At 42.2% G+C, this 21,657-nt stretch overlaps 1 protein-coding gene across 6 annotated transcripts in view; it reads left to right on the forward strand.

Annotated features, from left to right (window-relative positions):
• The window catches only part of LPIN1 (lipin 1), an 84,572-nt gene that overhangs the window by 58,450 nt on the left and 4,465 nt on the right, over positions 1–21,657 (forward strand). For all 6 annotated transcript variants that reach the window (XM_081856930.1, XM_081856933.1, XM_081856932.1 and 3 more), the window contains 11 exons: positions 2,350–2,479; positions 3,598–3,922; positions 5,766–5,859; positions 7,643–7,833; positions 8,348–8,441; positions 9,377–9,446; positions 15,099–15,191; positions 16,696–16,751; positions 17,212–17,353; positions 17,909–18,057; positions 19,418–19,504. In XM_081856930.1, coding sequence (XP_081713056.1) covers positions 2,350–2,479; positions 3,598–3,922; positions 5,766–5,859; positions 7,643–7,833; positions 8,348–8,441; positions 9,377–9,446; positions 15,099–15,191; positions 16,696–16,751; positions 17,212–17,353; positions 17,909–18,057; positions 19,418–19,504 — 1,431 coding nt within the window. The remainder of the gene's footprint in view (positions 1–2,349; positions 2,480–3,597; positions 3,923–5,765; positions 5,860–7,642; positions 7,834–8,347; positions 8,442–9,376; positions 9,447–15,098; positions 15,192–16,695; positions 16,752–17,211; positions 17,354–17,908; positions 18,058–19,417; positions 19,505–21,657) is intronic.

Here is a 21,657-nt window from a genome sequence, read left to right on the forward strand (position 1 = left end):
ACCTGGGAATCCTCACTTGGCTCCAGAGCTTCTCCCACCCTACCCACCCTCAGTTAATGTCTTATTTTGCAGGTTAACTTTTCTTCACAGGTATGCGGGCGCTGCTACGTTAAGGTCGCTGTTAAAGGGCCGGAAAGGAATTTCCCTGCATTGGCAGGTTTCGCCTTTCCCGTAGCAAAACGTCACAACTTGGGCGGTATCAGGCCTTGGGCGGAATCCTTTAGTCCATCTTCCTCTTTGCGGCGGCGATACCAGGGTTCCCCGTTAAAGGGGTTTTTTGAAGGGAGGCTTTGGCCGTGCGCCGAAAGGTCGTCATTGCTCTCCCCTGCGGCGTCGTAACAGGGGCGGCTATCTCTGCTTGAACATATGCTCTCCAGAGCCGGCCCATCCCCCCCCCCCACTGGATAACCCTGATGCTCCCTGGGTCCCCGGCTGGGGACTGGGGAGGGAGAACGCCCAATGCCTGAGCCAAGGTCTACCCACATTTGAAATTTAATAAAGTTGTGGCCAATTTAATCCCATAGCACGTTGTCTTGAGTCGTTATTCCACATGACGGGGGGGACCGCGCGGGATCTGGGGACTCTGCCTGTCCACGCAATGAACAGAATAGGTTTCGGCATTTGTATCTCTCTGTGTGGTGCCCACCGGTTGCTCCAGATTCCAAATGTGTCCACAAGACCAAAAAGGGTTGCAGTTTCCTAGCTTAAAAAGGCAGTTTTGTAGAACTTCTTAATAGTCCCAGAACCGAATTATTCATGTCTTCTTGATGACTTATGACGCACGTCTTACGTTTAGTGTGTTGGTGGTGTGAACTCAAGTTTAGTTTGCTCAATATTAGGTGGGCGCATTAAGTCAGAATTGGACAACATCAGAATGCTTTTGGGTACCAGGGGGACCAAGAACTTGGGATTTTTTCAGCCTCATGTATCATTTTTATATATGTACTGTAGTTGGTTGGACAAACTAGTTTGTTGTATCCTAAAGTTCTTCACTAGCTGAGCTATTGTATCCCCGCCCCCCCCCATTAAGTAAGAAAACAAATTGTTCCTCTTGTTTTGTGTAAGCACATCCATAGATTCAAGTTTCAAATATTTACATCCTGATCCTCTGGGATCAGCACATTATTTTTCTGGATCAGGACATGTTTGCACAAAAATGTTTGTGCAGGGAGGTGGGGCCATGGGTCAAATGCTGCCTGTGTAACAGCCTACACAGATTTGACACTGCATGTGTGTGTGTGTGTGTGTGTGTGTGTGTGCTTGAGGGAGAACTGAATCAATGCACCAGTTCCTTCCCCCTTCCTTCCTTCCCATCAGTTTGTCAGTGCTGCCACTATGCATTAAAACGTTACTTGCATTAATGGATTTTTATTGCATCCTTTGTTTTCCAAGGCAACCGTTTTGTCCACAATCAGATTAGTAGTTCATGTGACCTGTCCATTTAGGACCGATTCAGGCATTTCCATGTCGCAGGGCTATTCTGTGTCTCCCTATGGAAGAGAATGCACTGAGTGAATTCATGCTATAGGAGTCTAACTCATTCTGTCCCAGGATATCCTTGTGATAAGGAACCTTGGGTACCCTTTAACTTTGGACACCTGAGGTCTAGAATTCTAGGAATCACCTTGTTTTTGGCATTATAAGTTGCTCTAAACTCTTTTTAATATTGTGTTTTAATGTTGTGTATCCCACCCTGGGGACCTTAGGGTCAAGGGTGGGTTGTCAACCATTGTCATCATCATCATCATCATCAACATCTCCTGTTGCCTTTTTTTCATGGTATCGGAACCCTTGTGTATGGCCAGCCACATTTGCACATTACCTGTTCACAAAACGTGGCTTTCCTGGGGTTTCAGAATACTAACATAGATTAGCATTTATTGACTTTTCTCTGCAAAAGAAAGCTATGGGAGTCTATTTGTGTGCTGGCAAACTACTGATTTATGTTACTAAGCTTTAAACCCTAAATAAACTTTCTTGGAAGTATACATCCCATTGGAAGCTAGTGGGATTCAACCCCTACCCCCTGCAATAAATGTGCTTAGGGTTGCTTGAATATTTATATTGCATTCATAGACCCACTAAGTACTTTGCAAGCAGCTTTTATATTGCTAGGGTTTTGAGTCTCACAAATTACTTTGCATGTAACTTTAAAACCTCGTGCTTTCGGCTGCCTATTGAACTGGGCTCATACTGCATTTTAAGTCTGAAATGCATTCAGCATGTTTCAGTTCAGATTGCCACTAACAATATAGCTATAAATCATCTCAAATTGCCCTGAGGTTGTACTTACGCTTATTGTTGTTTAATGTATGTCTTCTCCCATTTCCTCCCCACTTCTTTCTGCAGTCCTTCAGGTTCACGGCCTCCAACGCCTAAAAGTGATTCTGAGTTAGTCAATAAATCTTTGGAAAGGGGTGTCCAGAAGAATAATCCACAAATGCATTGGGACTGGGGCGAACTACCTCAAGCCACAAAGGTATGAGGGGAAACCTCCTCCGGAATATTTTCAAATGCCTATGATAAAATAGCTTCAATCTTTCTTCTGTTTTTAGAGCTGACTGTCTTAAGGTAACAGAGAACTAACAAATATATTTTAAAGGAGGGTGAAGTCATAACACCAAAACAAAACTTATTGCTATGTGCACAATCATTGCGATAGGATGATTTCCTGTTCTCCTCTGGTGTGGCTTCAAAAAGTTTTAAACTGTAGTTTGTCATTGCATTCAATTTATATTTTATTCATTTGCAAAAAATAAAAATAAAAAATGTACCACTGTTCATTAAAAAATACCCCAGACATCAGAGCGGTTTACAGCAATAATATATAAAACCACACATTAAAAACCATATCGAAATTTAAAATTGGAGATCATCTAACTTTTACAGAAGGATAATCTCTTAATGGCCAGCAGGTGCTTGTTGGGATAGGTTAGTTTTAACATTTAAACAGGTGTTTAAATGTTAAAACAGAAGGTGCCTGCTGAACAGCTCATTCCATGGGCTTGGTTTCTTGTGAGAAGAGTCTCGCCAACTTGAGGGACAACCAGTCAACCAACCAAGGTGTTCTATGGTATATGTGTGTGTGTGGGAATTCCCAGGTGGTCTTCCATCCAGTCAATGCCCAGGCTCATGCCGTCGTAGCTTCAGCAAGATGGCTGCATCATGTGCCCTCCGACTGTATGGAATAGCTCAGTCCGTAGAGCATGAGATCCTTCATCTCAGGGTTCATGGGTTCGAACCTCACACGGCAAAAAAAAAAGACTCCTGCATTGCAGAGGGTTGGCCTAGATGACCCTCGCGGCCCTTTCTAACTCTACAGTTCTGTGACTTTGTAACTGTGCCCTGGGAAAGTGGTTTCCATAGACACAACTATCAGACTGTTACCCTGATCGGAAAGTAAAGATTGGCTGCTTTTCCTTTTTTTGAGCATGTGCTTGGCTGCAAACCCAGGGTTGCTGCTGCTATTTATTATTACATGGCAGTGTTAGGACAATTACTTAGGTTTTGGTGTGAAAGCAGTGCTTGCTTTTCACAGCATCTTGTTTCTTCTTAATCAGGGAAGCGTTGTTAAACAGGTGTGTATTCTCTTTCCAGTCTGCTATTCCACTCAGGCTAAAAGAATCCAGCTCTGCGGTGAATGTGAATCCTTCTGAAAGCACTCACTTTCGAGTCATTCAAAACGACGTTCTGGAGGATCTTCAGAGTAGTACTCCCTTACCTGCCGTTGAACAGGCGGATGCTGTGCTGACTCTGGAAGAACCTGAGCTTCAAGAAGGAATACCTGAGATAAATGAGCCAAATGTAGAAATGTTAGGGGCAGCTGCACCTCCACTCCCTGCAAATGAAGACGTCAAGCAGGCTATGGCTTGTTTGGCACAGCCAACAAGCAGCAAGACCGATTCTCCCTCCAGGAAAAAAGGTAAAAGCTGCTTGTACGATTGCTTCTGGTTTTGAACCCAGGCACTGGAAAAGTTTAAGCAGTTTCTTAAGAGAAAAACTAATTGTGCCTCGTTTTTGGTTTTTTTAAAAAATGAGATAATGGGGATGAAAGGAAGAAAGAAGTTTGTATTTTGTATAAGCAGCAGTGGAACTTAATTTGCAAAGAGGTTTTTGACTGAGAGACCGGGGAAGAAAGGGAAATGTCTTCCTTAGATGGATCCAAATTTGCAAGCCTAGAGGGGATAGGGAATAGGGAGCAAGGGGGGGGGGTGGAAGGGAGAAAACCTTCAGCTTTCTGAATTCCTCCCAGTGCCCCAAAACACACTGGCTGAATTGGCTGTTGCAGCGAAAGATGCACAAATTGTCCCGAGACACTGTCATATTCCCTTGAGCTTCTTTGGAGATTTTGTCAAAGGTTTTGTCACTCTGCCTTAAACAGATTCCAGAGTAGTTGTTAACTATGTGCAGTCAGTCAGAAGCAAACCTTGTTAAATTTACCAGGGCTTGTTCCGCAACAAGCAAAGTTGGAAGCCAATTTGAAGGTGGTCCTGGGGTCATCACCTCCTCTCTACCTTGCTTGCCAAAACTGACCTTTTAATTTCACTTCGGGCGAAATTCAGCGGAAGTTCCAAAAATGGAAGAAGGGCAAGCTTTGGTTCAGGAATGTTCCAGTAAGTTTCCATCACTTAAGTATCAGGTGCTAGAGGAGGAGTCTGTTGGTGGAAAGTCAGGCTCTGTACCTCAAAAGGGGGAAGTGAAGAGACTCAGCAGAAGAAATCTCTGCGGAAGAAATGCTTGGAGATCCCTTGTTTACCTTGTTGTGGGAACTTGAAGCATTTCACCTTCCAGACAGCTTTCTCAGGCTCTTACGTAGTCATGTGCTTGTGTAGCTGTGTCTTGCGTAAGTTCATTTGTTTACAGCTGACTGTGAAAGCGAAAGATCTCTCATTCTCACAGGCATGCAGCAGGATACAGACAAGTTTCCTCTTTTAAAGCATTTGGGTTTTTTGGTTTTTTTGCTTTGCTCGCAAGCGGGATAGCTAGAATCCCAGCCCCCTTGAAATCAGTGGGAGGTTTCCTATTCTCTCTAGGTTTCTCCTCTATCTTCAAGCAGAAATACTTATGATTGCTTGCTCTCTAATGTTCTCGGTGGGTTCCCCCCCCCAATACTGGGAGCTATTTAGCTTTTATGTCATTGGGGCACACTTCCCCACTCCATAGCTGCATCCCCCCTCCCCCCCGGCTTCAAGAACCTAATAAAGAGCCCTTCTGGATCAGACCAAAGGCCCATATAGTCTGGCATCCTGTTCTCCAGTGGCCAAACTTGGGTGCTTATGGGATGGCCTCACATGGGACCAGAGAACAACAGCCCTTACGTTAATTCTAAGAACATTCTGAACCAGTTTGCATGTCAATCCAAGCCAAACTGTGACTGTGCAAATGACCAAATGGGTGCAGATGCAAAGCAAAGGCTGGGGTTTAGTGCTCTTTGTTTGAAATTACAAATTTTGCACCTGCCTTTGTTGTCTTCCTCTGCAGCATTGCCCTCTCATTCTATATTATGTTATATCAGGAAGGGATAACTCACATGCACCTTCCTAAACCAAGACAAAGCCCTATGGCCAAGGCAGCTTTGAAGGAGATGAGGGTCGTTAGTTGCTACCATGAGAATTAGATATTTTGCCAGTGGACCGACTGTACATCCTCAAACAAACAAACACACACCAGGCAAGCAGAATCTGTAGCTTCCTCTGGAGGAGAGAAATGAGTGTTCAAATTGAGTGCTTTCTATTAATACCGTGGTTTTTTTTTGCCTTTCACAGATAAGCGCAGCCGCCATCTTGGTGCTGACGGTGTTTATTTAGATGACATCACAGATATGGAGCCAGAGGTTGCTGCACTCTATTTTCCTAAAAAGTACGCATGGTATTAATTAGCACTTGTAATGCATCTGTCTGATTCAACAGACCACAATGGTGTGCATGGATCAAGAAGCAGTTTCCTAATGGTTGCAACAATGTCAGTGGAGCTTATATCCTCCAGTAATGGTGAATGATTCGTTCACTTTCCACATAGTATTCTTCAGAGGTTGTTTAGGAAATCAGATTCTGCCGGATAATTTGTACCCACCGGAAGTATTGGACTGTGACTTCCGTTGTCCTTGGTCACTGGCCATTCTTGCTGAAGCAGATGGAAATTGTAGTACTAAATGTATGGAGGGCACTAGGTTGAGAAAGAGCATACTAAACTCTGCCTTGGGCTCACATACTCTCCCTTCCTTCTCTGATGTGGAGGAATTCAGAAGCTTTTGCTTTCATTATAGATTGAGCACAGCCTATTATGATGGCCCAAGCTAGACAAAATGTGGTTAACTATAGCTTGTTGAAGCAAGCCACCTTCAAAGCATAGTTTATGAAGCTGGTTTGCTTTAAACGAACCATACCTGAGATTCCCCACAGTTTAGGGTCCAGATGACACAATTAGGACAGACCTGAACATTCCTTCTCACCTTCATGAGGAAGAAGTGAGAACTTTGGGGACGGTCAAAGGGTGTGGTGGCAAAAGCTGGAGTGAGGATTCTGCCATGCATTTTTTTAAAAAAATGAGGCCCTGGTGCTCCTTAAAATAATGGAATGTGATGATGCACCTTTATTCCCATGAACATTGTACAGGCAAAAAGATAAACCGTGCAATTTAAGCAACTTTTGTGTTTGCTTTGTTTTGAATTTTGGTAGTTCTGAGGGGTGGAAAGAATTTACGCATGCCCCTGAGTCCCTACCCTGACCACTGCAAATCCTTCTAAAGCCCTCAGCCTTTTGAGATTTCACCAAGCAATTATCCACACACCTTTAAGCCTAACCGGTTCCTTCCGCCGCCAACACACTTAAAATGAAAGCTGAGGTTTTCAGGATATCTGCATGCAAAATTCCATGCTTGAGCAGAGCTTTCACAGAGTTTGGTACGCTTGATACCAACTTTGCTTAAAATCCTAAACCCTCTTATCTGGGAGAGAAAGCTCCATTTATCTCAATGGGACTTACTTCTGAGTAGATACATATATATATATATATATATATATATATATATATATATATCCAGCTGCCCCATGTTTCTGTTTTTAACTGTTAATACCTTTTGAAAACAGTGAACAGAAGTAACTGAAATATAAATAGAAGTAGTAATCATGGAGGCAACTGTATATGCATAAAGAAACACACTTATCACACCTTCAAATTAACCTCTCCAGCCAACAAGGCTAGAAATGTCGTTTGGTTTTTCCCCCTAAAAGAGTTCTGATAGCTGAGTCTCGGGGGTGCAGCAGTCAGCTCATGTCTGAGTCCTGATAAGTGGGAACGAGCCTGGAAGCAATGTAAAAAAACCCCCACAATTCTGTCAGTCAAGTACATTTTTATGACATTCCTGTGCTCGGAAGCTTTAACCATCAGCCGAGTTTGGGGAGCCTGTTGGGCTCCAGCTCCCATTATCCCTGACCATTAGGCCGTGCTGTCTGTGGTTAAGGAAAGCTGCAGATGTCTTCAGGCCACAGGGGTCCCATCCTGGCTGTGAGAGATAACTCAGTGCACAGGCCGATGCAATGCCAGCACCGAGGGAGTACGATTCAAGTTTGGGCATGTAAGATGAGGAGATATGTGAGCTTGTATGGGTGTCGGAGACAGCTAAGCCAGTCTTCTCTTCTCAGTGACGAACATGCCGCCCAGTCGAAGGTTGCGAGTGAAAATGCACCCCGCTCAGCGAACCAGTCCCCTCAGACAGTCGGAAGCTCAGGTATCGATAGTGGCATCGAGAGCACCTCAGATGGAATAAGGGACCTGCCGTCCATTGCTATCTCACTTTGCGGGGGACTTAGTGAGAACAAAGAAATATCTAAAGGTATGTAGAGAGCTTCTGTACTTCTATTTATTATACCACCTCTTCGTTTTAGTATTGGTTCCTCTTCTGGAAAACTAAACAGTGACCTCTTGTGGGTGTTGAACAGCAAGGCATGATGGAACTTTTGGCTGCGAACCCACTGAACTTCGAATTAACACAGATTCCCCCCCCCCTTCAAAGAATTCTGGGCATTGTTGTTTGACCCTCATGCTAGTAGTTGTTTATCTCTCTGACATCTAATGGGAGGGCGTTCCACAGGGCGGGCGCCACTACCGAGAAGGCCCTCTGCCTGGTTCCCTGTAGCTTTGCTTCTCGCAGTGAGGGAACCGCCAGAAGTCCCTCGGCGCTGCATGTTGCTGGTTGGGTGGACCTGTCTTAAGGGGTGCAGTTATCCTTCTTTGGTCCCCTTATTGCCTGCTATTCAAGCAGTAGTGACGGGGCCAGCTCTGCCATATATCCCATCACTACCTGCGTCTCATGAATTCTTTCCTCGCCCTCCCTCCTCTCCTGACAGAAAAGTTCTTAGAACAAGAAGTAAGTTACCAGCAGTTTGTGGACAATCCTGCTATTATCGACGACCCTAACCTTGTGGTGAAGATTGGAAGCAAGTAAGTATAACTCAGCAGAGTTATAGAAATAATGATAATTAAAACAACAACAACAGATGAGAGTATTTGAAGCTATTTCCATAGCTCATAGAATCGTAGAGTTTTGGAAGGGACCTCAAGGATCATTTGATCCAGCCCCCTGTATTGCAGCTGTCTCATAGGGGGATTGAACCTGCAGCCTTGGTGTTATCAGTGTCATGCTCTAACCAACCGAGCTGTAGCCATACAGGAGCTTCTCCAGAGAAGTGAATCAGTACATTATCCATCTTGCTCTCAGTCTTACAGATCAGTCCTAGTGCAGATGTAACTCAATGCCACTGCACTAGCCTGATGGCATGATGATGTTTGTACCCTACTTATCTGACTAGGTTTCCCCAGCCACTCTGGGTGGCTTCTAACATATATAATAACACAATAAAACATTCAACATTATAAAAAAAAACCACTTCCCTATAAAAGGCTGCCTTCAGACGTATTCTAAAAGCTGTATAGTTGCTTAGCTCCTTGACATATGAGAAGTTGTGCCTTGAGGCGTGTTGTTATGTACTGAGTTGAATAGGATCTAAAAGGCAGCAGTCTGATTGGTCCTAGAACAATAGGATTCAGAATGCAGCAGTCTGATTGGTCCTAGAACAATAGGGTCCAGAATGCAGCAGTCTGATTGGTCCACAGGAGCCACCCAATCCAGCTCCAGGTGGAAGTGAACCCGCAACCTGATTGGCCTACAGGTGAATCCCAGAATTAGCCAATCACGTGGGGCCCATTGTGTAAATAATGTATATAAAGCAGACATTCTGGGGGAACTTCCATTCCTCCTCACTACTATGAGCTGAATAGAGAGCATGAAATCTATTCTTGACTCCGAGTATATTTCACATGTGTTGATATTGGGCAGATAGTTTCAATAATGGTGCATCAAATTGTTTTTGATCTAGGTACTACAACTGGACTACAGCAGCTCCTCTTCTGCTGGCGATGCAAGCATTCCAGAAACCTTTGCCAAAGGTGAGATTGACCCTGGAAGCCTTTTGGGGGAAAAAAATAAAGGCCCCCATGCCCAAGAATATAGCAAAAAAACAGAGGGAGGAGCCCATAGACACTTGGACAGTGCTGGCTACCATCCATGAATCATGCTTTTACGTGTCTGTGCTTCCCAAGCCTCAACACACTTTGGGGCAATATGGCCTTGCTTCTTTCTTTTTCTCCTAGTCTTCCTGTTCCTGGGACTGGGTTGGGAGAAGCGTTTCTGTCCTAAGCTGTGTATGTTCTGGTTGAGACACTTTAAGAACTCTTGCAAGAGAGTTGTAATTTCAGTTATGTGTGCCAACTCCCCCCAGCTCATGTGGTCTAAAATGGTCCTCAGCTTCATGCATATCAGTGGTTATATTGCCTTGGTCACTGTTGGGGCTACGAACCAACATTTTCTAGATTTAGGCTGAGGATGCGCTTGTGACTTCATGAATCTGACTTGTATTCAAACAGCAAACCTTTAGGAACGAACGGTTCATCTCGACAGTTGAACTTCTTTTTGCAGGCAGGCCAGCTTGATTAATGCTCATTTGTTGTATTGATTTCATTTTTTTTTTAAATAAATATTTATTAAGATTTTAAAATATAAATGCACACATAATAAACAATCTTATTTCTGTCATAACAATTTCATCACTTCTTTGGACTCCCTCACGTCTCCCGCTCCCATTTGCATTGTTAAAAATTTTTCCACACAAATTATCAACTTGTTTTCAATCTCATGTCCATTCATTCAAATATAATCTAGCACTTCTTCCCAAAAAATTTTATATTTTCTTTAGTCTCACTTATCATCAAATTTAGATCTAATTTAGTGGTGAGCAGTTTTTTATAATCCAGCATCCTTCTTAAGGTTCAACCAAATTACAATGTTTTTGTAAATACATTTTGAATTTCTCCCAGTCTTCCTCCATCTTCTCTTCTCCCAGATCACGGATTCTGCCGGTCATCTCGGCCAGTTGCATATAGTCCATCAGCTGCATCTGCCACTCTTCCAGTGTGGGTAGATCTTGAGTTTTCCAGTTTTTTGCGATAAGAATCCTTGCTGCCGTTGTTGCATACATGAAAAATGTTCGATCCTTCTTTAACACCTTCTGGCCGACAATACCCAGGAGGAAGGCCTCTGGTTTCTTTGTGAAGGTATACTTAAATACCTTTTTCAGTTCATTATATATCATTTCCCAGAAGACCTTCACCTTAGGGCATGTCCACCAGAGGTGAAAGAATGTTCCTTCATTTTCTTTACATTTCCAACATTTATTATCAGACGAATGGTATATTTTAGCAAGTTTAACTGGGGTCATGTACCATCTATATATCATTTTCATAACATTTTCCTTCAGAGCATTACATGCGGTGAAGTTCAGCCCAGTGGTCCACAACCTTTCCCAGTCCTCAAACATAATGTTATGCCCAATGTCCTGTGCCCATTTTATCATAGCCGATTTAACCATTTCGTCTTGTGTATTCCATTTTAACAGCAAGTTATACATTCTAGATAGAACCTTAGTCTTTGGTTCTAACAATTCAGTTTCTAACTTCGATTTCTCCACCTGGAACCCTAACTTTTTATCATTTTTAAAAACTTCTTTAATCTGAGCATAATGTAACCAGTCTCACACCTTATCCTTCATTTTCTCCAAACTCTGCAATTTCCAATTGTCTCCATCTTTTTCTAATATTTCCCAATATTTTGGCCATTTGGCCTCCATATTGGGTCTTTTTAGGGCCTTAGCCTCCAGAGGTGAGAGCCACCTTGGAGTTTTATTTTCCAGTAAGTCTTTATATTTTGTCCAGACATTAAACACTGCTTTCCTGACAATATGGTTCTTAAAGGCCTTATTGATCTTAACTTTATCATACCATAAGTATGCATGCCAACCAAAAGCATTGTTAAAACCTTCCAGGTCCAGCACGTCAGTGTCTTCGAGAAGTAGCCAGTCTTTTAGCCAGCAAAAAGCTGCGGCTTCATAGTACAACTTTAAGTCTGGCAGGGCAAAGCCCCCTCTTTCTTTCGCATCTGTTAATATCTTAAACTTAATTCTGGGCTTTTTGCCCTGCCAGACAAATTTAGATATATCTTTCTGCCACTTCCGGAAGCACTCCGTTTTGTCCACAATCTGCAATGTTTGAAACAAAAACAACATTTTTGGCAATACATTCATCTTAATAGCAGCAATTCGGCCTAACAAAGAAAGCTTCAATTTTGTCCAACTATCCAAGTCTCTCTTAATTTCAGACCAGCATTTTTCATAGTTATCCTTGAATAGACTCAGGTTTTTTGCTGTTATGTTTACCCCTAGGTACTTTACCTTTTTAACCATAGTTAATTCTGTTTCTCTCTGAAACCATTCCGACTCTATGTCTGTCAAATTTTTTCCCAACACTTTGGTTTTCTGTTTGTTTAATTTAAATCCCGCCACCCGACCAAAGTCCTGTATCAATTGTAATACTCTTTTCGTACTAGATTCTGGCTCCTGCAGGGTCAAAACTAGGTCATCTGCAAAAGCTTTAAGTTTATATTGTTTCGCTCCGACCTGAATCCCTTCCACCAACCGGTCCCCTCTGATCATGTTCAAGAGCACCTCCAGAACCGAGATAAATAACAGAGGGGAAATCGGGCAGCCTTGTCATGTTCCTTTTTCAATTTTGAACTCTTCTGTAACCACATTATTAACTATCAGTTTGGCCTTTTGTTCTGAATATATAGCATCAATCCCATTCTCAAACCCCCGTCCCACTCCCATTTCTTTCAAATTTCCCTTCATAAATTTCCAAGAAATATTATCGAAGGCCTTCTCCGCATCTATAAAAATTAACACAGCTTTTGTGTTTATGTCTGTTTGCAGAAGTTCCAAAATGTCAATAATGTTCCTAGTATTAGCAAACATATGTCTACCTGGGAGAAAGCCTGCCTGGTCTTTATGGATTACTTCATTAAGAACTCTTTTAAGTCTACTTGCCAAAATGTCTGCAAATATTTTGTAATCCACATTCAGAAGGGAAATGGGACGGTAGTTTTTGAGTTGTGTCTTTTCAGCTTCAGATTTTGGTATCAATGTGATAAAAGCATCCTTCCACGATTCCGGCGCCTTCTTCCCTTCCATAATTTCATTACAGACCTCCATCATCGGTTGGATCAGATAATCTTTTAATGTCTTATAATACTTGGAGGTCAAGCCATCTGGCCCTGGAGATTTGCCCAGTTGCATGTTCTGGATGGCTTGTTCAATCTCTTGTTGTGTTATTTTGTTGTTCAGGATTAATCTGTTTTCTTGTGACAACTTTGTTAGTCCATTTCTTTCCAAAAATTGTTTAATCTCAACCTCATCTTGCGGCCCTTGAGTGTATAATTTTTTGAAGTATCTCTGGAAGCACTTTCTAATTTCCATGGGGTTCTGAATGTTTCTTCCTTCAATTTCTAGGTTTGTAACTGTATTTAATTTCTGTCTCTTCTTCAACTGCCAAGCAAGCAGTTTCCCACATTTATTCGCCGATTCAAAAGTTTTTTGTTTCATTAATTTAATCTTCCATTCTATTTCTTGGTTTATCAATTTAGAATATTGTGCTTGGTATAATTTGATTTCTCTCAGAATCGGCTGTGACTTCGGGTTTGATCTTAATTTCTTCTCCAATTCTTTAATTTTCTGCAAGATCTTATCTTTCCTTTCATTTTGTATCCTTTTCTTTACGGCGTTCTGTTGTATCAAGAACCCCCTCATCACAGCTTTGCTTGCGTCCCAGATAGTTCTTTTTTCCACCGTAGTGTTCATATTTATTTCGAAATAATCCTTCAGAGTTTTTTGGGCCTTCTTAATAATCTCCTGATCTCTAAACAAGCTATCGTTCATCTTCCATCTAAAGGAGCCGGTTGGCAAAAATACATTTGTTGTATTGATTTCAGTGGCTCTTGAGAACTGAGTGCTAAGGCCGAACTTTAAGAGTTGGGCTGTAAGCCTTCCTTTGATCCCAATGTCCTCTGCTGGAGGACAGAAAGATTAGAGTATAGCATCTCTCGTGTAAAATAGCTATTAAAGAGTAACCCCAACTTGAAAGTGCAATGCTGGATACATTTATATTTGGCTACGGACCTCTCTGCTTGTTGACAGCTGAACCAGCGCTGTTGGCAGTCTGATATTAACCTGCAGCTAGGTCAAAACAACTCTTGATCTGTTTAGCATTTGATGAACTGATGGGACTCAGTGACACACATCTCTCTTGCCTCTCGAGAGATGACAAAGACACACTTTTTAGAGATATCCACAGATAGATCAATAAAATTCAAATCTATCAATTCTAGCAAAGGGTTCAGGGTGCCACAGTGCTGTAGCCAAAACAGGTCTTAAAGAAATCAGAAACCATTGGCTGGAACTATATATAGCTACCTGCTGTCACCAGTGCTGATTTAGGATTATTTGGAACCACGTCTGAATCATATTTTGCAGCATTCTTTTTGCCACATTCTCTCCTGCTCACATAGGTCCAGTTCACACATGCATGTAAATAACCCAACTTTGCGGCATTTTTGATGTTGTAAGCTTTGACATCAGAATATGAAAATACTCTCTTGGAAGGCATTAGCATTTGAAGCAATGTAAGGGGACGGCGTTTCCGTGCGCTGCTCTGGTTCGCCAGAAGCGGCTTACTCATGCTGGCCACATGACCTGGAAGCTGTACGCTGGCTCCCTCAGCCAGTAAAGCAAGATGAGCGCTGCAACCCCAGAGTCGTCCGTGACTGGACGACTGGGGTCCCTCTACCTTTAAGGGGACCTGAAAGTTCTCCCCACCCCCGCTTGCTTTATCTGTAATGGCCCAGTTGTGCATGCATATCATTGTTTATGGTTGCAGTCACCAAGTAGCAAATGCTCTTGTGCGGATCAGCACAGATATTCTTTTTTTCAGAATTTATCCAAGTGAATTTGAATAGGTTGGGCTTGCTTTAATTGCTGTCAATCCTTACATAAGGCCACGTGGAGAGAATATGCACTGAACTTGCATATTTGTTTGTAGGATAAAACAAATTCTGCACTTAGGAATTTTTTTTGCTGTCCAACATGTTAAGGAAATAAACTTCCGCACCCTCATCAAGAAGCAACTAGTGGCTATTTTGGTGCTGAATGTTTCATTATATTATACCTGTTAGCCAGTACTCTCCTGAATAGCTTTCAAGAGACACCAAACCAACCATCTTACTTAGTTTCATTATTATTTAATGGGAACAGCTAACCATCTTGCCTAACCGTGTTTCTTAGCAGCAGAAACCCTTTATGATTTTTACTAAACAGCTGTGAAGTAGAGACTTCTTTCTCCCCAGTCTCCTAAACATTATACTAATGGCTTATTATGCTTTTGTTTCGTTTTGTTTCGTTCCCATTTTCTCTTCTTCTTTTTTTAAATTTTGTAAGTGTTCTTGTTTAAGTTACTTCCGTACAGTTCTGGTGGATACCATTAGGTTTTGCTTTGACAAGATTTGTGGTCCACAGATAGTATGTTTCCTTTTACTCTCTTTGCTTGAGTTTTAAATTGCGTGTGGTTTGTCTTTTTTTCTAAAAAAAATATTTTCTTTTGCATGAGTTAGATTACTTTTTGTTCTGTTCCATTATTTATGTTACCATCCATTTATCACAGGCCACTGTGGATTCTATAATGAGGGATAAGATGCCAAAAAAAGGTGGAAGATGGTGGTTTTCATGGCGAGGGAGGACTAGCTCTATCAAAGAGGTAAGTTCGGAAACTAGATGGACCGAAATTCCCCCCAGGTTAGAAAACCATATATATGGGGCTGTGTGTAATGCCTGATAACCAAAAGTTTGTATTTTTGACTTTGTTCCTGAGGAACCCAAATTTAGCAGAAAGAGTTGAATTCCGTAACCTGCAAACTTCATGAAGAATTTGTGGGGCGTTTTCGATAAAATTATCTTACCTTTTTTGCCATTTTGCTTAATTTATTTTGCTCCTGCTCATATGAGGAGGGGTTAAGTAACGATGCAGTGCACTGAGACCTTGAACATTGAAACCTTCAGACCTGGCTGAGGGCATTTCATCCGATGTTGCCTGCAGACGTTTAATTATATTCTTGCAACAATAAGGGCTAGAAACTTGTTTTGAAAACAAAAGTGGAGGTTTTCAGGATGCTGAATTCTGCACCCGATATTGCACTTGGTGTTTTTTCCCCCCTGCATGCGCACAGCCCTGCATATATATGTGCTCAAGTAATGTTCTCAAGCCACTATCTAAGAACCTAAGAATTGCCATGCTGTTTGGGGGAAAAGGCCCATGGAGCTGAGCATTATGTCTCCGAGAGTGTTCAGCCTGATGCCGTCAGGAAGCTTTCAGGAAAGCCATTGTGGTGATGGGCACCCCCTCTTCATACCTACCCTATATGACAGATTGAACACGATTGCTACTTGAACATTTGGCTGCCTTATCTGACGACCCTGGGTGGACCTATCCTCCATCTAGCTTCTAAGAGCTGTGGTCTGCCAGTAGCTATTTACCATAATAACTGGTGCTTCCTCTAGGAGCAGGAGCAGCCAGTTGCTGGAAGGCACTGCCGCCCTCCCAACGCTGGTGGTGTTGCCACTTACCAGGGCAGTAAACACACAAGAAGTAACCGGCTGTACGTTTGAAAAAATGATATATACACTTCGTTGTATTGAATTGTAGATTTCAACAGAAGTAGCTCATGAAGTTCAACGAAGAAAATAGAAGACCCAGTGGATCAGTTCATTCTCTAACCAGTTTATGAATAAGGTCCATATATGTGAAAGTATCTATTCCACCTGTCTGTTCATAGAGTCCAACAATCCACACAAAATGTTACAGTTCCACAGAATCCTTTCACGGAGTCTAAGACAGCAGCTACTACTATGCTATAAGATCCACTGTCCTGTGAAATCATATATGAGTTTGTACTACTGATGAAGCCCAGGACCGCGAAACAAGGCTAATATTCTGGAAATCCTTGTCTTAGACTCTGTGAAAGGATTCTGTGGAACTGTAACAACCTTTCGTGTGGATTATTGGACTCTATGAACAGACAGGTGAGTAGGCCTTGCTGTTGGCTGTTGGTTCATCCTTGGTGTTCCTCCTATCCGCTTGGAAGTCAGGGAGGTGGTGAGCTGCAGTTTCCCCTCTTCCATGCTCCAGGGTAGTTCTACTCTGACTGCGCGTGTAATTTTCAGAGCCGGCTCTGTTCTTCACCTTCTTAATGTTTTGCCTACAGGAAACGAAGCCCATGCCAGGTTTGAGTGGAAAAGAAGAGTCGAACATTCAAGACAGGTATCAAATCGTTTCTGTCCTGCTTTTCAGCTTATGTAGTGCTTTAGAAGTTTTGCTTCATTTGCCTTCTCAATAATAGCAGCAACTTACTACATTTATATGCATTTGCTCAGATAGTCCTGTGAGGTAGGTTAGGCCCCATGAATTTCAAAGCTGAGTTGGGATGTGGGTCTAGTTCTCCCATGTTTGTGTGTGTGAGGAATGCAGTAAGAGCCGATGTGAAGATTCAGAATAATAATAATAATAATAATAATAATAATAATAATAATAAAAAACATGATACCTTTCTTCCATTTTAACTGTACCATTTCAGATTGCAGGTGTGAATGTGAGGGGAAATTGCACCAGAAGAGGGGTCAGGGCTAGAATTTCTGACCCCAGTGTGCCTGCTCCCTCCCTCCCTCCCTCCCTCCCTCCCACATTATATATATATAAAATGTGCCTGTGTATGATGTTTCAGAATCAAAGATGAATCTTCTTCAAGTGATGAAGACCCTAGAGCTTCAAGTCAACCCTTTGCATCATCAGCAAACCCTGGTCATCTTCCATTATTGTCTGGAGTGGGTTACAAAAAGACCCTTCGACTCAGTTCAGAACAGCTTGTAAGTTACGTTCACATAAACTTTTCACTCCACCCATAGAAATTAAGACACTGGGTGAAGGACAATGATTCTATTTTTGAGTGTTGTTAAAGAAAGTTTGCCTTAATGAAGTGGTTGATATAACAGAACAAGGGGCACCAAAAAAGCCCAGGAAGGTGTAACCCAACCAGTACATTGACTGACATTTAAAATCAATAAGAAGATTGGTTTTTTAAAATTTTTTAAAAAACAAAATTTTCATACTGCTTAATTGTGAAAACCTCTAAGTGGTTTACATAGCAGCTTGCTGTTGTTGAGCCTGGTATTATTTTCTTGTTTTACCTGCTTTGCACATTCCAGGCCATTGGCTATACAGCAGAATTCCTTATTACCCTGACTGTAATTCTGCTTCCTTGTTCAGTAATGCAAGAGAAGGGACTTAAATGTGTGTGACTAAAGCGATTTACTGCCAGACCTTTAAAGAACTGTGCTTTAATAATATTCCGAGCCATCTGGTTTGTCGACGTGCATAGCTTGAAATCCGGGTTTTGGTTTTGTTTGTGCCTTTTTCGACAGAAAAGCCTGAATCTTAAGAATGGCCCCAACGATGTGATTTTCAGTGTTACAACACAGTACCAAGGGACATGCCGCTGTGAAGGCACCATCTACTTGTGGAACTGGGATGACAAGGTCATTATTTCTGACATTGATGGCACAATTACGAGGTGAGCGCTTTGCAAGGCACACAGTATGCCAAGTTCCCCTTCAGGGAAAACAGTTTTGCCTGCTTCATCAGAAAGTTCGAAATAGCAGCGTGGAAAATAATGGGAGACACTTGCAATGCTCTCTTTGCGCTGGGGCCATTTTTTAAAAAACTGTTGAATTCAAGTTGCCCAAAAGGAGAGTTCAGCTAAACAGGAGGAAGAACTTTCTGGCAATAAGAGCTTCTCGACAGTGGAACTAACTCCCCTGGACAGCAGCATACTCTCTTTCATTGGAGATTTTTAAGCAGAGGTTGGATGGCCATCTATCATGGATGCTTTAGCTGAGATTCCTGCATTGCTTAGGGTTGGACTAAGCAATGACTCTTAGGGTCCCTTCCAATTCCAGGACTCTTGCCCAGTCTTGGTGGCCCAGTCCAAGCTGATGTGCCAAGCCAAACTGATGACTGGACCAATCTCCCGTCTGCTTCCATCACATGACACAACAGCACCACTCAAAAGTCATAATGCCAATCCAATAGAGAGGCATAAACGTTTATGCTTTCTTGTGTTTCTGGTTGGCGTTTGTGAACCATGGGAGATATGGGGACTTGTATAGACTGCACATTGCAGTGAGCCCTAGGTAGCAGTTTCCTTTGTTGCTTATTGCTTCTCCATTCTCTGATTTTGCTTTGCTTGTTTTCAACTGTTTAATATTCATTCTAAAATGTTCTGCTTTTGTTTTCTTATTGAGTTAATCTTATGTCCATCTCATCTGATTTTAAGACACACGGATTTCTGTAGGCAAGAATCAGTAATAATGCTGGTGGTGCAAGCTGATCCATAGCAGAGCCATTTCAGTATAGTGGTTAGTGTGTTGGATTAGTTGGACCTGGGAGAGGAGGGTGCAAATCCCCACTCATCTATGAAGCTCACTAGGTGACCTTGGGCTAGCAACTGTTTCTGAGCCTAATCTGTCTCACAAGACTGTTGTGACAATAAAATGGGGAGGGGGAGATGTATGTATCCTACGTAGAGCTCCTTGGAGTAAACGTGGAACAGAAATGGAATAATGATGATAATGAAGATAATAATAATAATAATAATAATAATAATAATAATAATAATAATAAATAATAAAGTGTTTGTATTGATTCCAATGCTACTCTAAAATCAAAGAGGGGTAAAATGGTTTTCTCTTTTAAGAGTTCTTAGAAAGAGACCACAGAAGAATTTACACTGAAAGGCAAGACTGAAACAGTGTTAATAAGTAACAAATAACAATTTTAAATAACTATATAAAATTGCATAGCATTTTTCTGTATTACAATGGGCTAGTCTTGTATTTCTTCTAGTCTATTCAATCAATCTTCTCTTTTTCCAGGTCAGATACTTTAGGTCATATTTTGCCCACTCTTGGCAAAGATTGGACACATCAAGGGATTGCCAAATTGTACCATAAAGTGAGCCAGTGAGTATTATTGGGTTGTACAGGCATACCTTGAGTTGCGTTCGCTTCACGTTGCAGTTTTTCTGGTTACGAACACAGCAAACCCGAAAGTGTTTACTTCCGGGTTTGCTGCTTTGCGCAGGAGCAATCTGCGTGCGTCACGCATGCGCAGGAGCACTCTGTCATGTCACACACGCGTGCAGAAGCAGCGCTCTACTTAGACTTTTCGGGGTGCAAATGGCACCCCGTCCGTAAGTAGAGGTACCACTGTACTTGTTTTTATTTTTATTATGTATTTTGTGTTTTTTTGTGATTTTACACGTGAGACCTGCACGTATACGGTGGTGTGCAAATTTAATAAATAATAACAACAACAACAATAATAAATATTAGCTAACCTTTCACTGAATTTGGCCTTTTCTGAGAATGTTTGCATCTACTGCGTTATGCCAGCACAGAGGCTGCTCACACAGAAAAACAAAATGACTCTAATTAGGCTAAGAGTACTTCTGATCTTTTCTTAAGATGTCGTGTAGGACCTTTGTCTTCAAAGTGGTTAATTCCAAAGAGTGTTTGGCATAATCTAGATCAGGGGTTGTCAACCTGGTCCCTACCGCCCACTCGTGGGCGTTTCAGGATTCTAGGTGGGCGGTAGGGGGTTCTACGGCACAAGCTGAATCCTTCTTCCATCAAGCACAGGTGGGCGGTAAGGAAATTTGACCATCAAGATGCATTAGTGGGCGGTAGGTATAAAAAGGTTGACTACCCTTCTCTAGAGGGAGGGTCTGTCTGGGCCTGGTAGGTAATTATTCGGATCAAGTGTGGCTCTTTAACACTGATGAGCTCGGTAACAACAACATACCTTTCTGTCCCTCCTGACAGAAAGTTTGGTGCTTGAGGCTGCAGTCCTGTAAGACTTACCTATGAGAAACTTCAGTTGAATGCAGCAAATCTTGGTCCTTAACAGATATGCATAGGATTTAACTACAAGGCAGAAAACCCAAATGGTGGTTTGCCTACATTGGCTAAAATATAATACAGTGGTACCTCGGGTTACAGACGCTTCAGGTTACAGACTCTGCTAACCCAGAAATAGTACCTCGGGTTAAGAACTTTGCTTCAGGATGAGAACAGAAATCGTGCAACGGTGGCATGGCGGCAGCAGGAGGCCACATTAGCTGAAGTGGTACCTCAGGTTAAGAACAGTTTCAGGTTAAGAGCGGACCTCCAGAACCAATTAAGTTCTTAACCCGAGGTACCACTGTAATAAGTTGGTGAGATTCCACTCTGCTTTCCCTCTTCAAGCTTTTGTTTTAGGTCTCACACACTCTTTTATCATTCACTGAGAAGTTCTGAGGAGTTTTTTATTCCTCCAGGAGAAAGTCCAGGACTCTCCTCAGCGTAGTGGAACCCAACCCACACTTTTTAAAAATCTAGAATTTATATAAACAGCGTCATCAAAAAGCTGCCCAAAGCAGAGTATGAATAGAAAACACTGCTAAAAACCATAAATAAAATGAAAATAGCCGTGCATAAAGCCATCAAAATTAAAACTGAAGATAACATCTATAAAACTTTAAAGAACAAATATAGGTAACTGAATCATGTGTCTGGAGAGGCTTGCTGTAACATAAAGGTTTTCAGTAGGTGTCTAAAATGAAACAGTGTGAATGTATATGTGAGGGGGTGTGTGTTCATCTGCCCCTTACAGAATCCCTCCCATTTTCTGTTCTTGTATTCAGGGAGCTGATTTCACTCTGCTTATCAGATCAGTCAATTCCCCACTTGACTTTCAGCCAGTTCCCTCTTCGATGTTGGTTCGTAGGTCTAGTCTGCCGCAACATCCTGCCATCCTTTGACTTTCAGAGTCATTTGCTCCCTCAGACACATGCATTGAGCCTTGCTTTGGCTTCCCATGCTCTATCCTTCCCCTGTATCTGCACCTCCTCACAAAGCTAAATCATTGGCAATTTGCTGCCAATGAACGGTGCCCTAAAACCTGCTGCTTGAGGCAGTTGTTCACCCGGCCCAATGACAGAGCCATCTCTGTCCCCTTGTTCCATGCAGAGTTTTTATGGAAATCAGTTGTACTAAACACCCTCATATTGGAACATGGGACTGCAGCCTTAGTGGCTCTGAATGCTTATATCTTATGGCTGGACCGGTGTAATGGA

Source organism: Podarcis erhardii (assembly GCF_964252035.2).
Source record: "Podarcis erhardii genome assembly, chromosome: 3".
In the NCBI taxonomy this organism is placed as follows: Eukaryota; Metazoa; Chordata; class Lepidosauria; order Squamata; family Lacertidae; genus Podarcis; species Podarcis erhardii.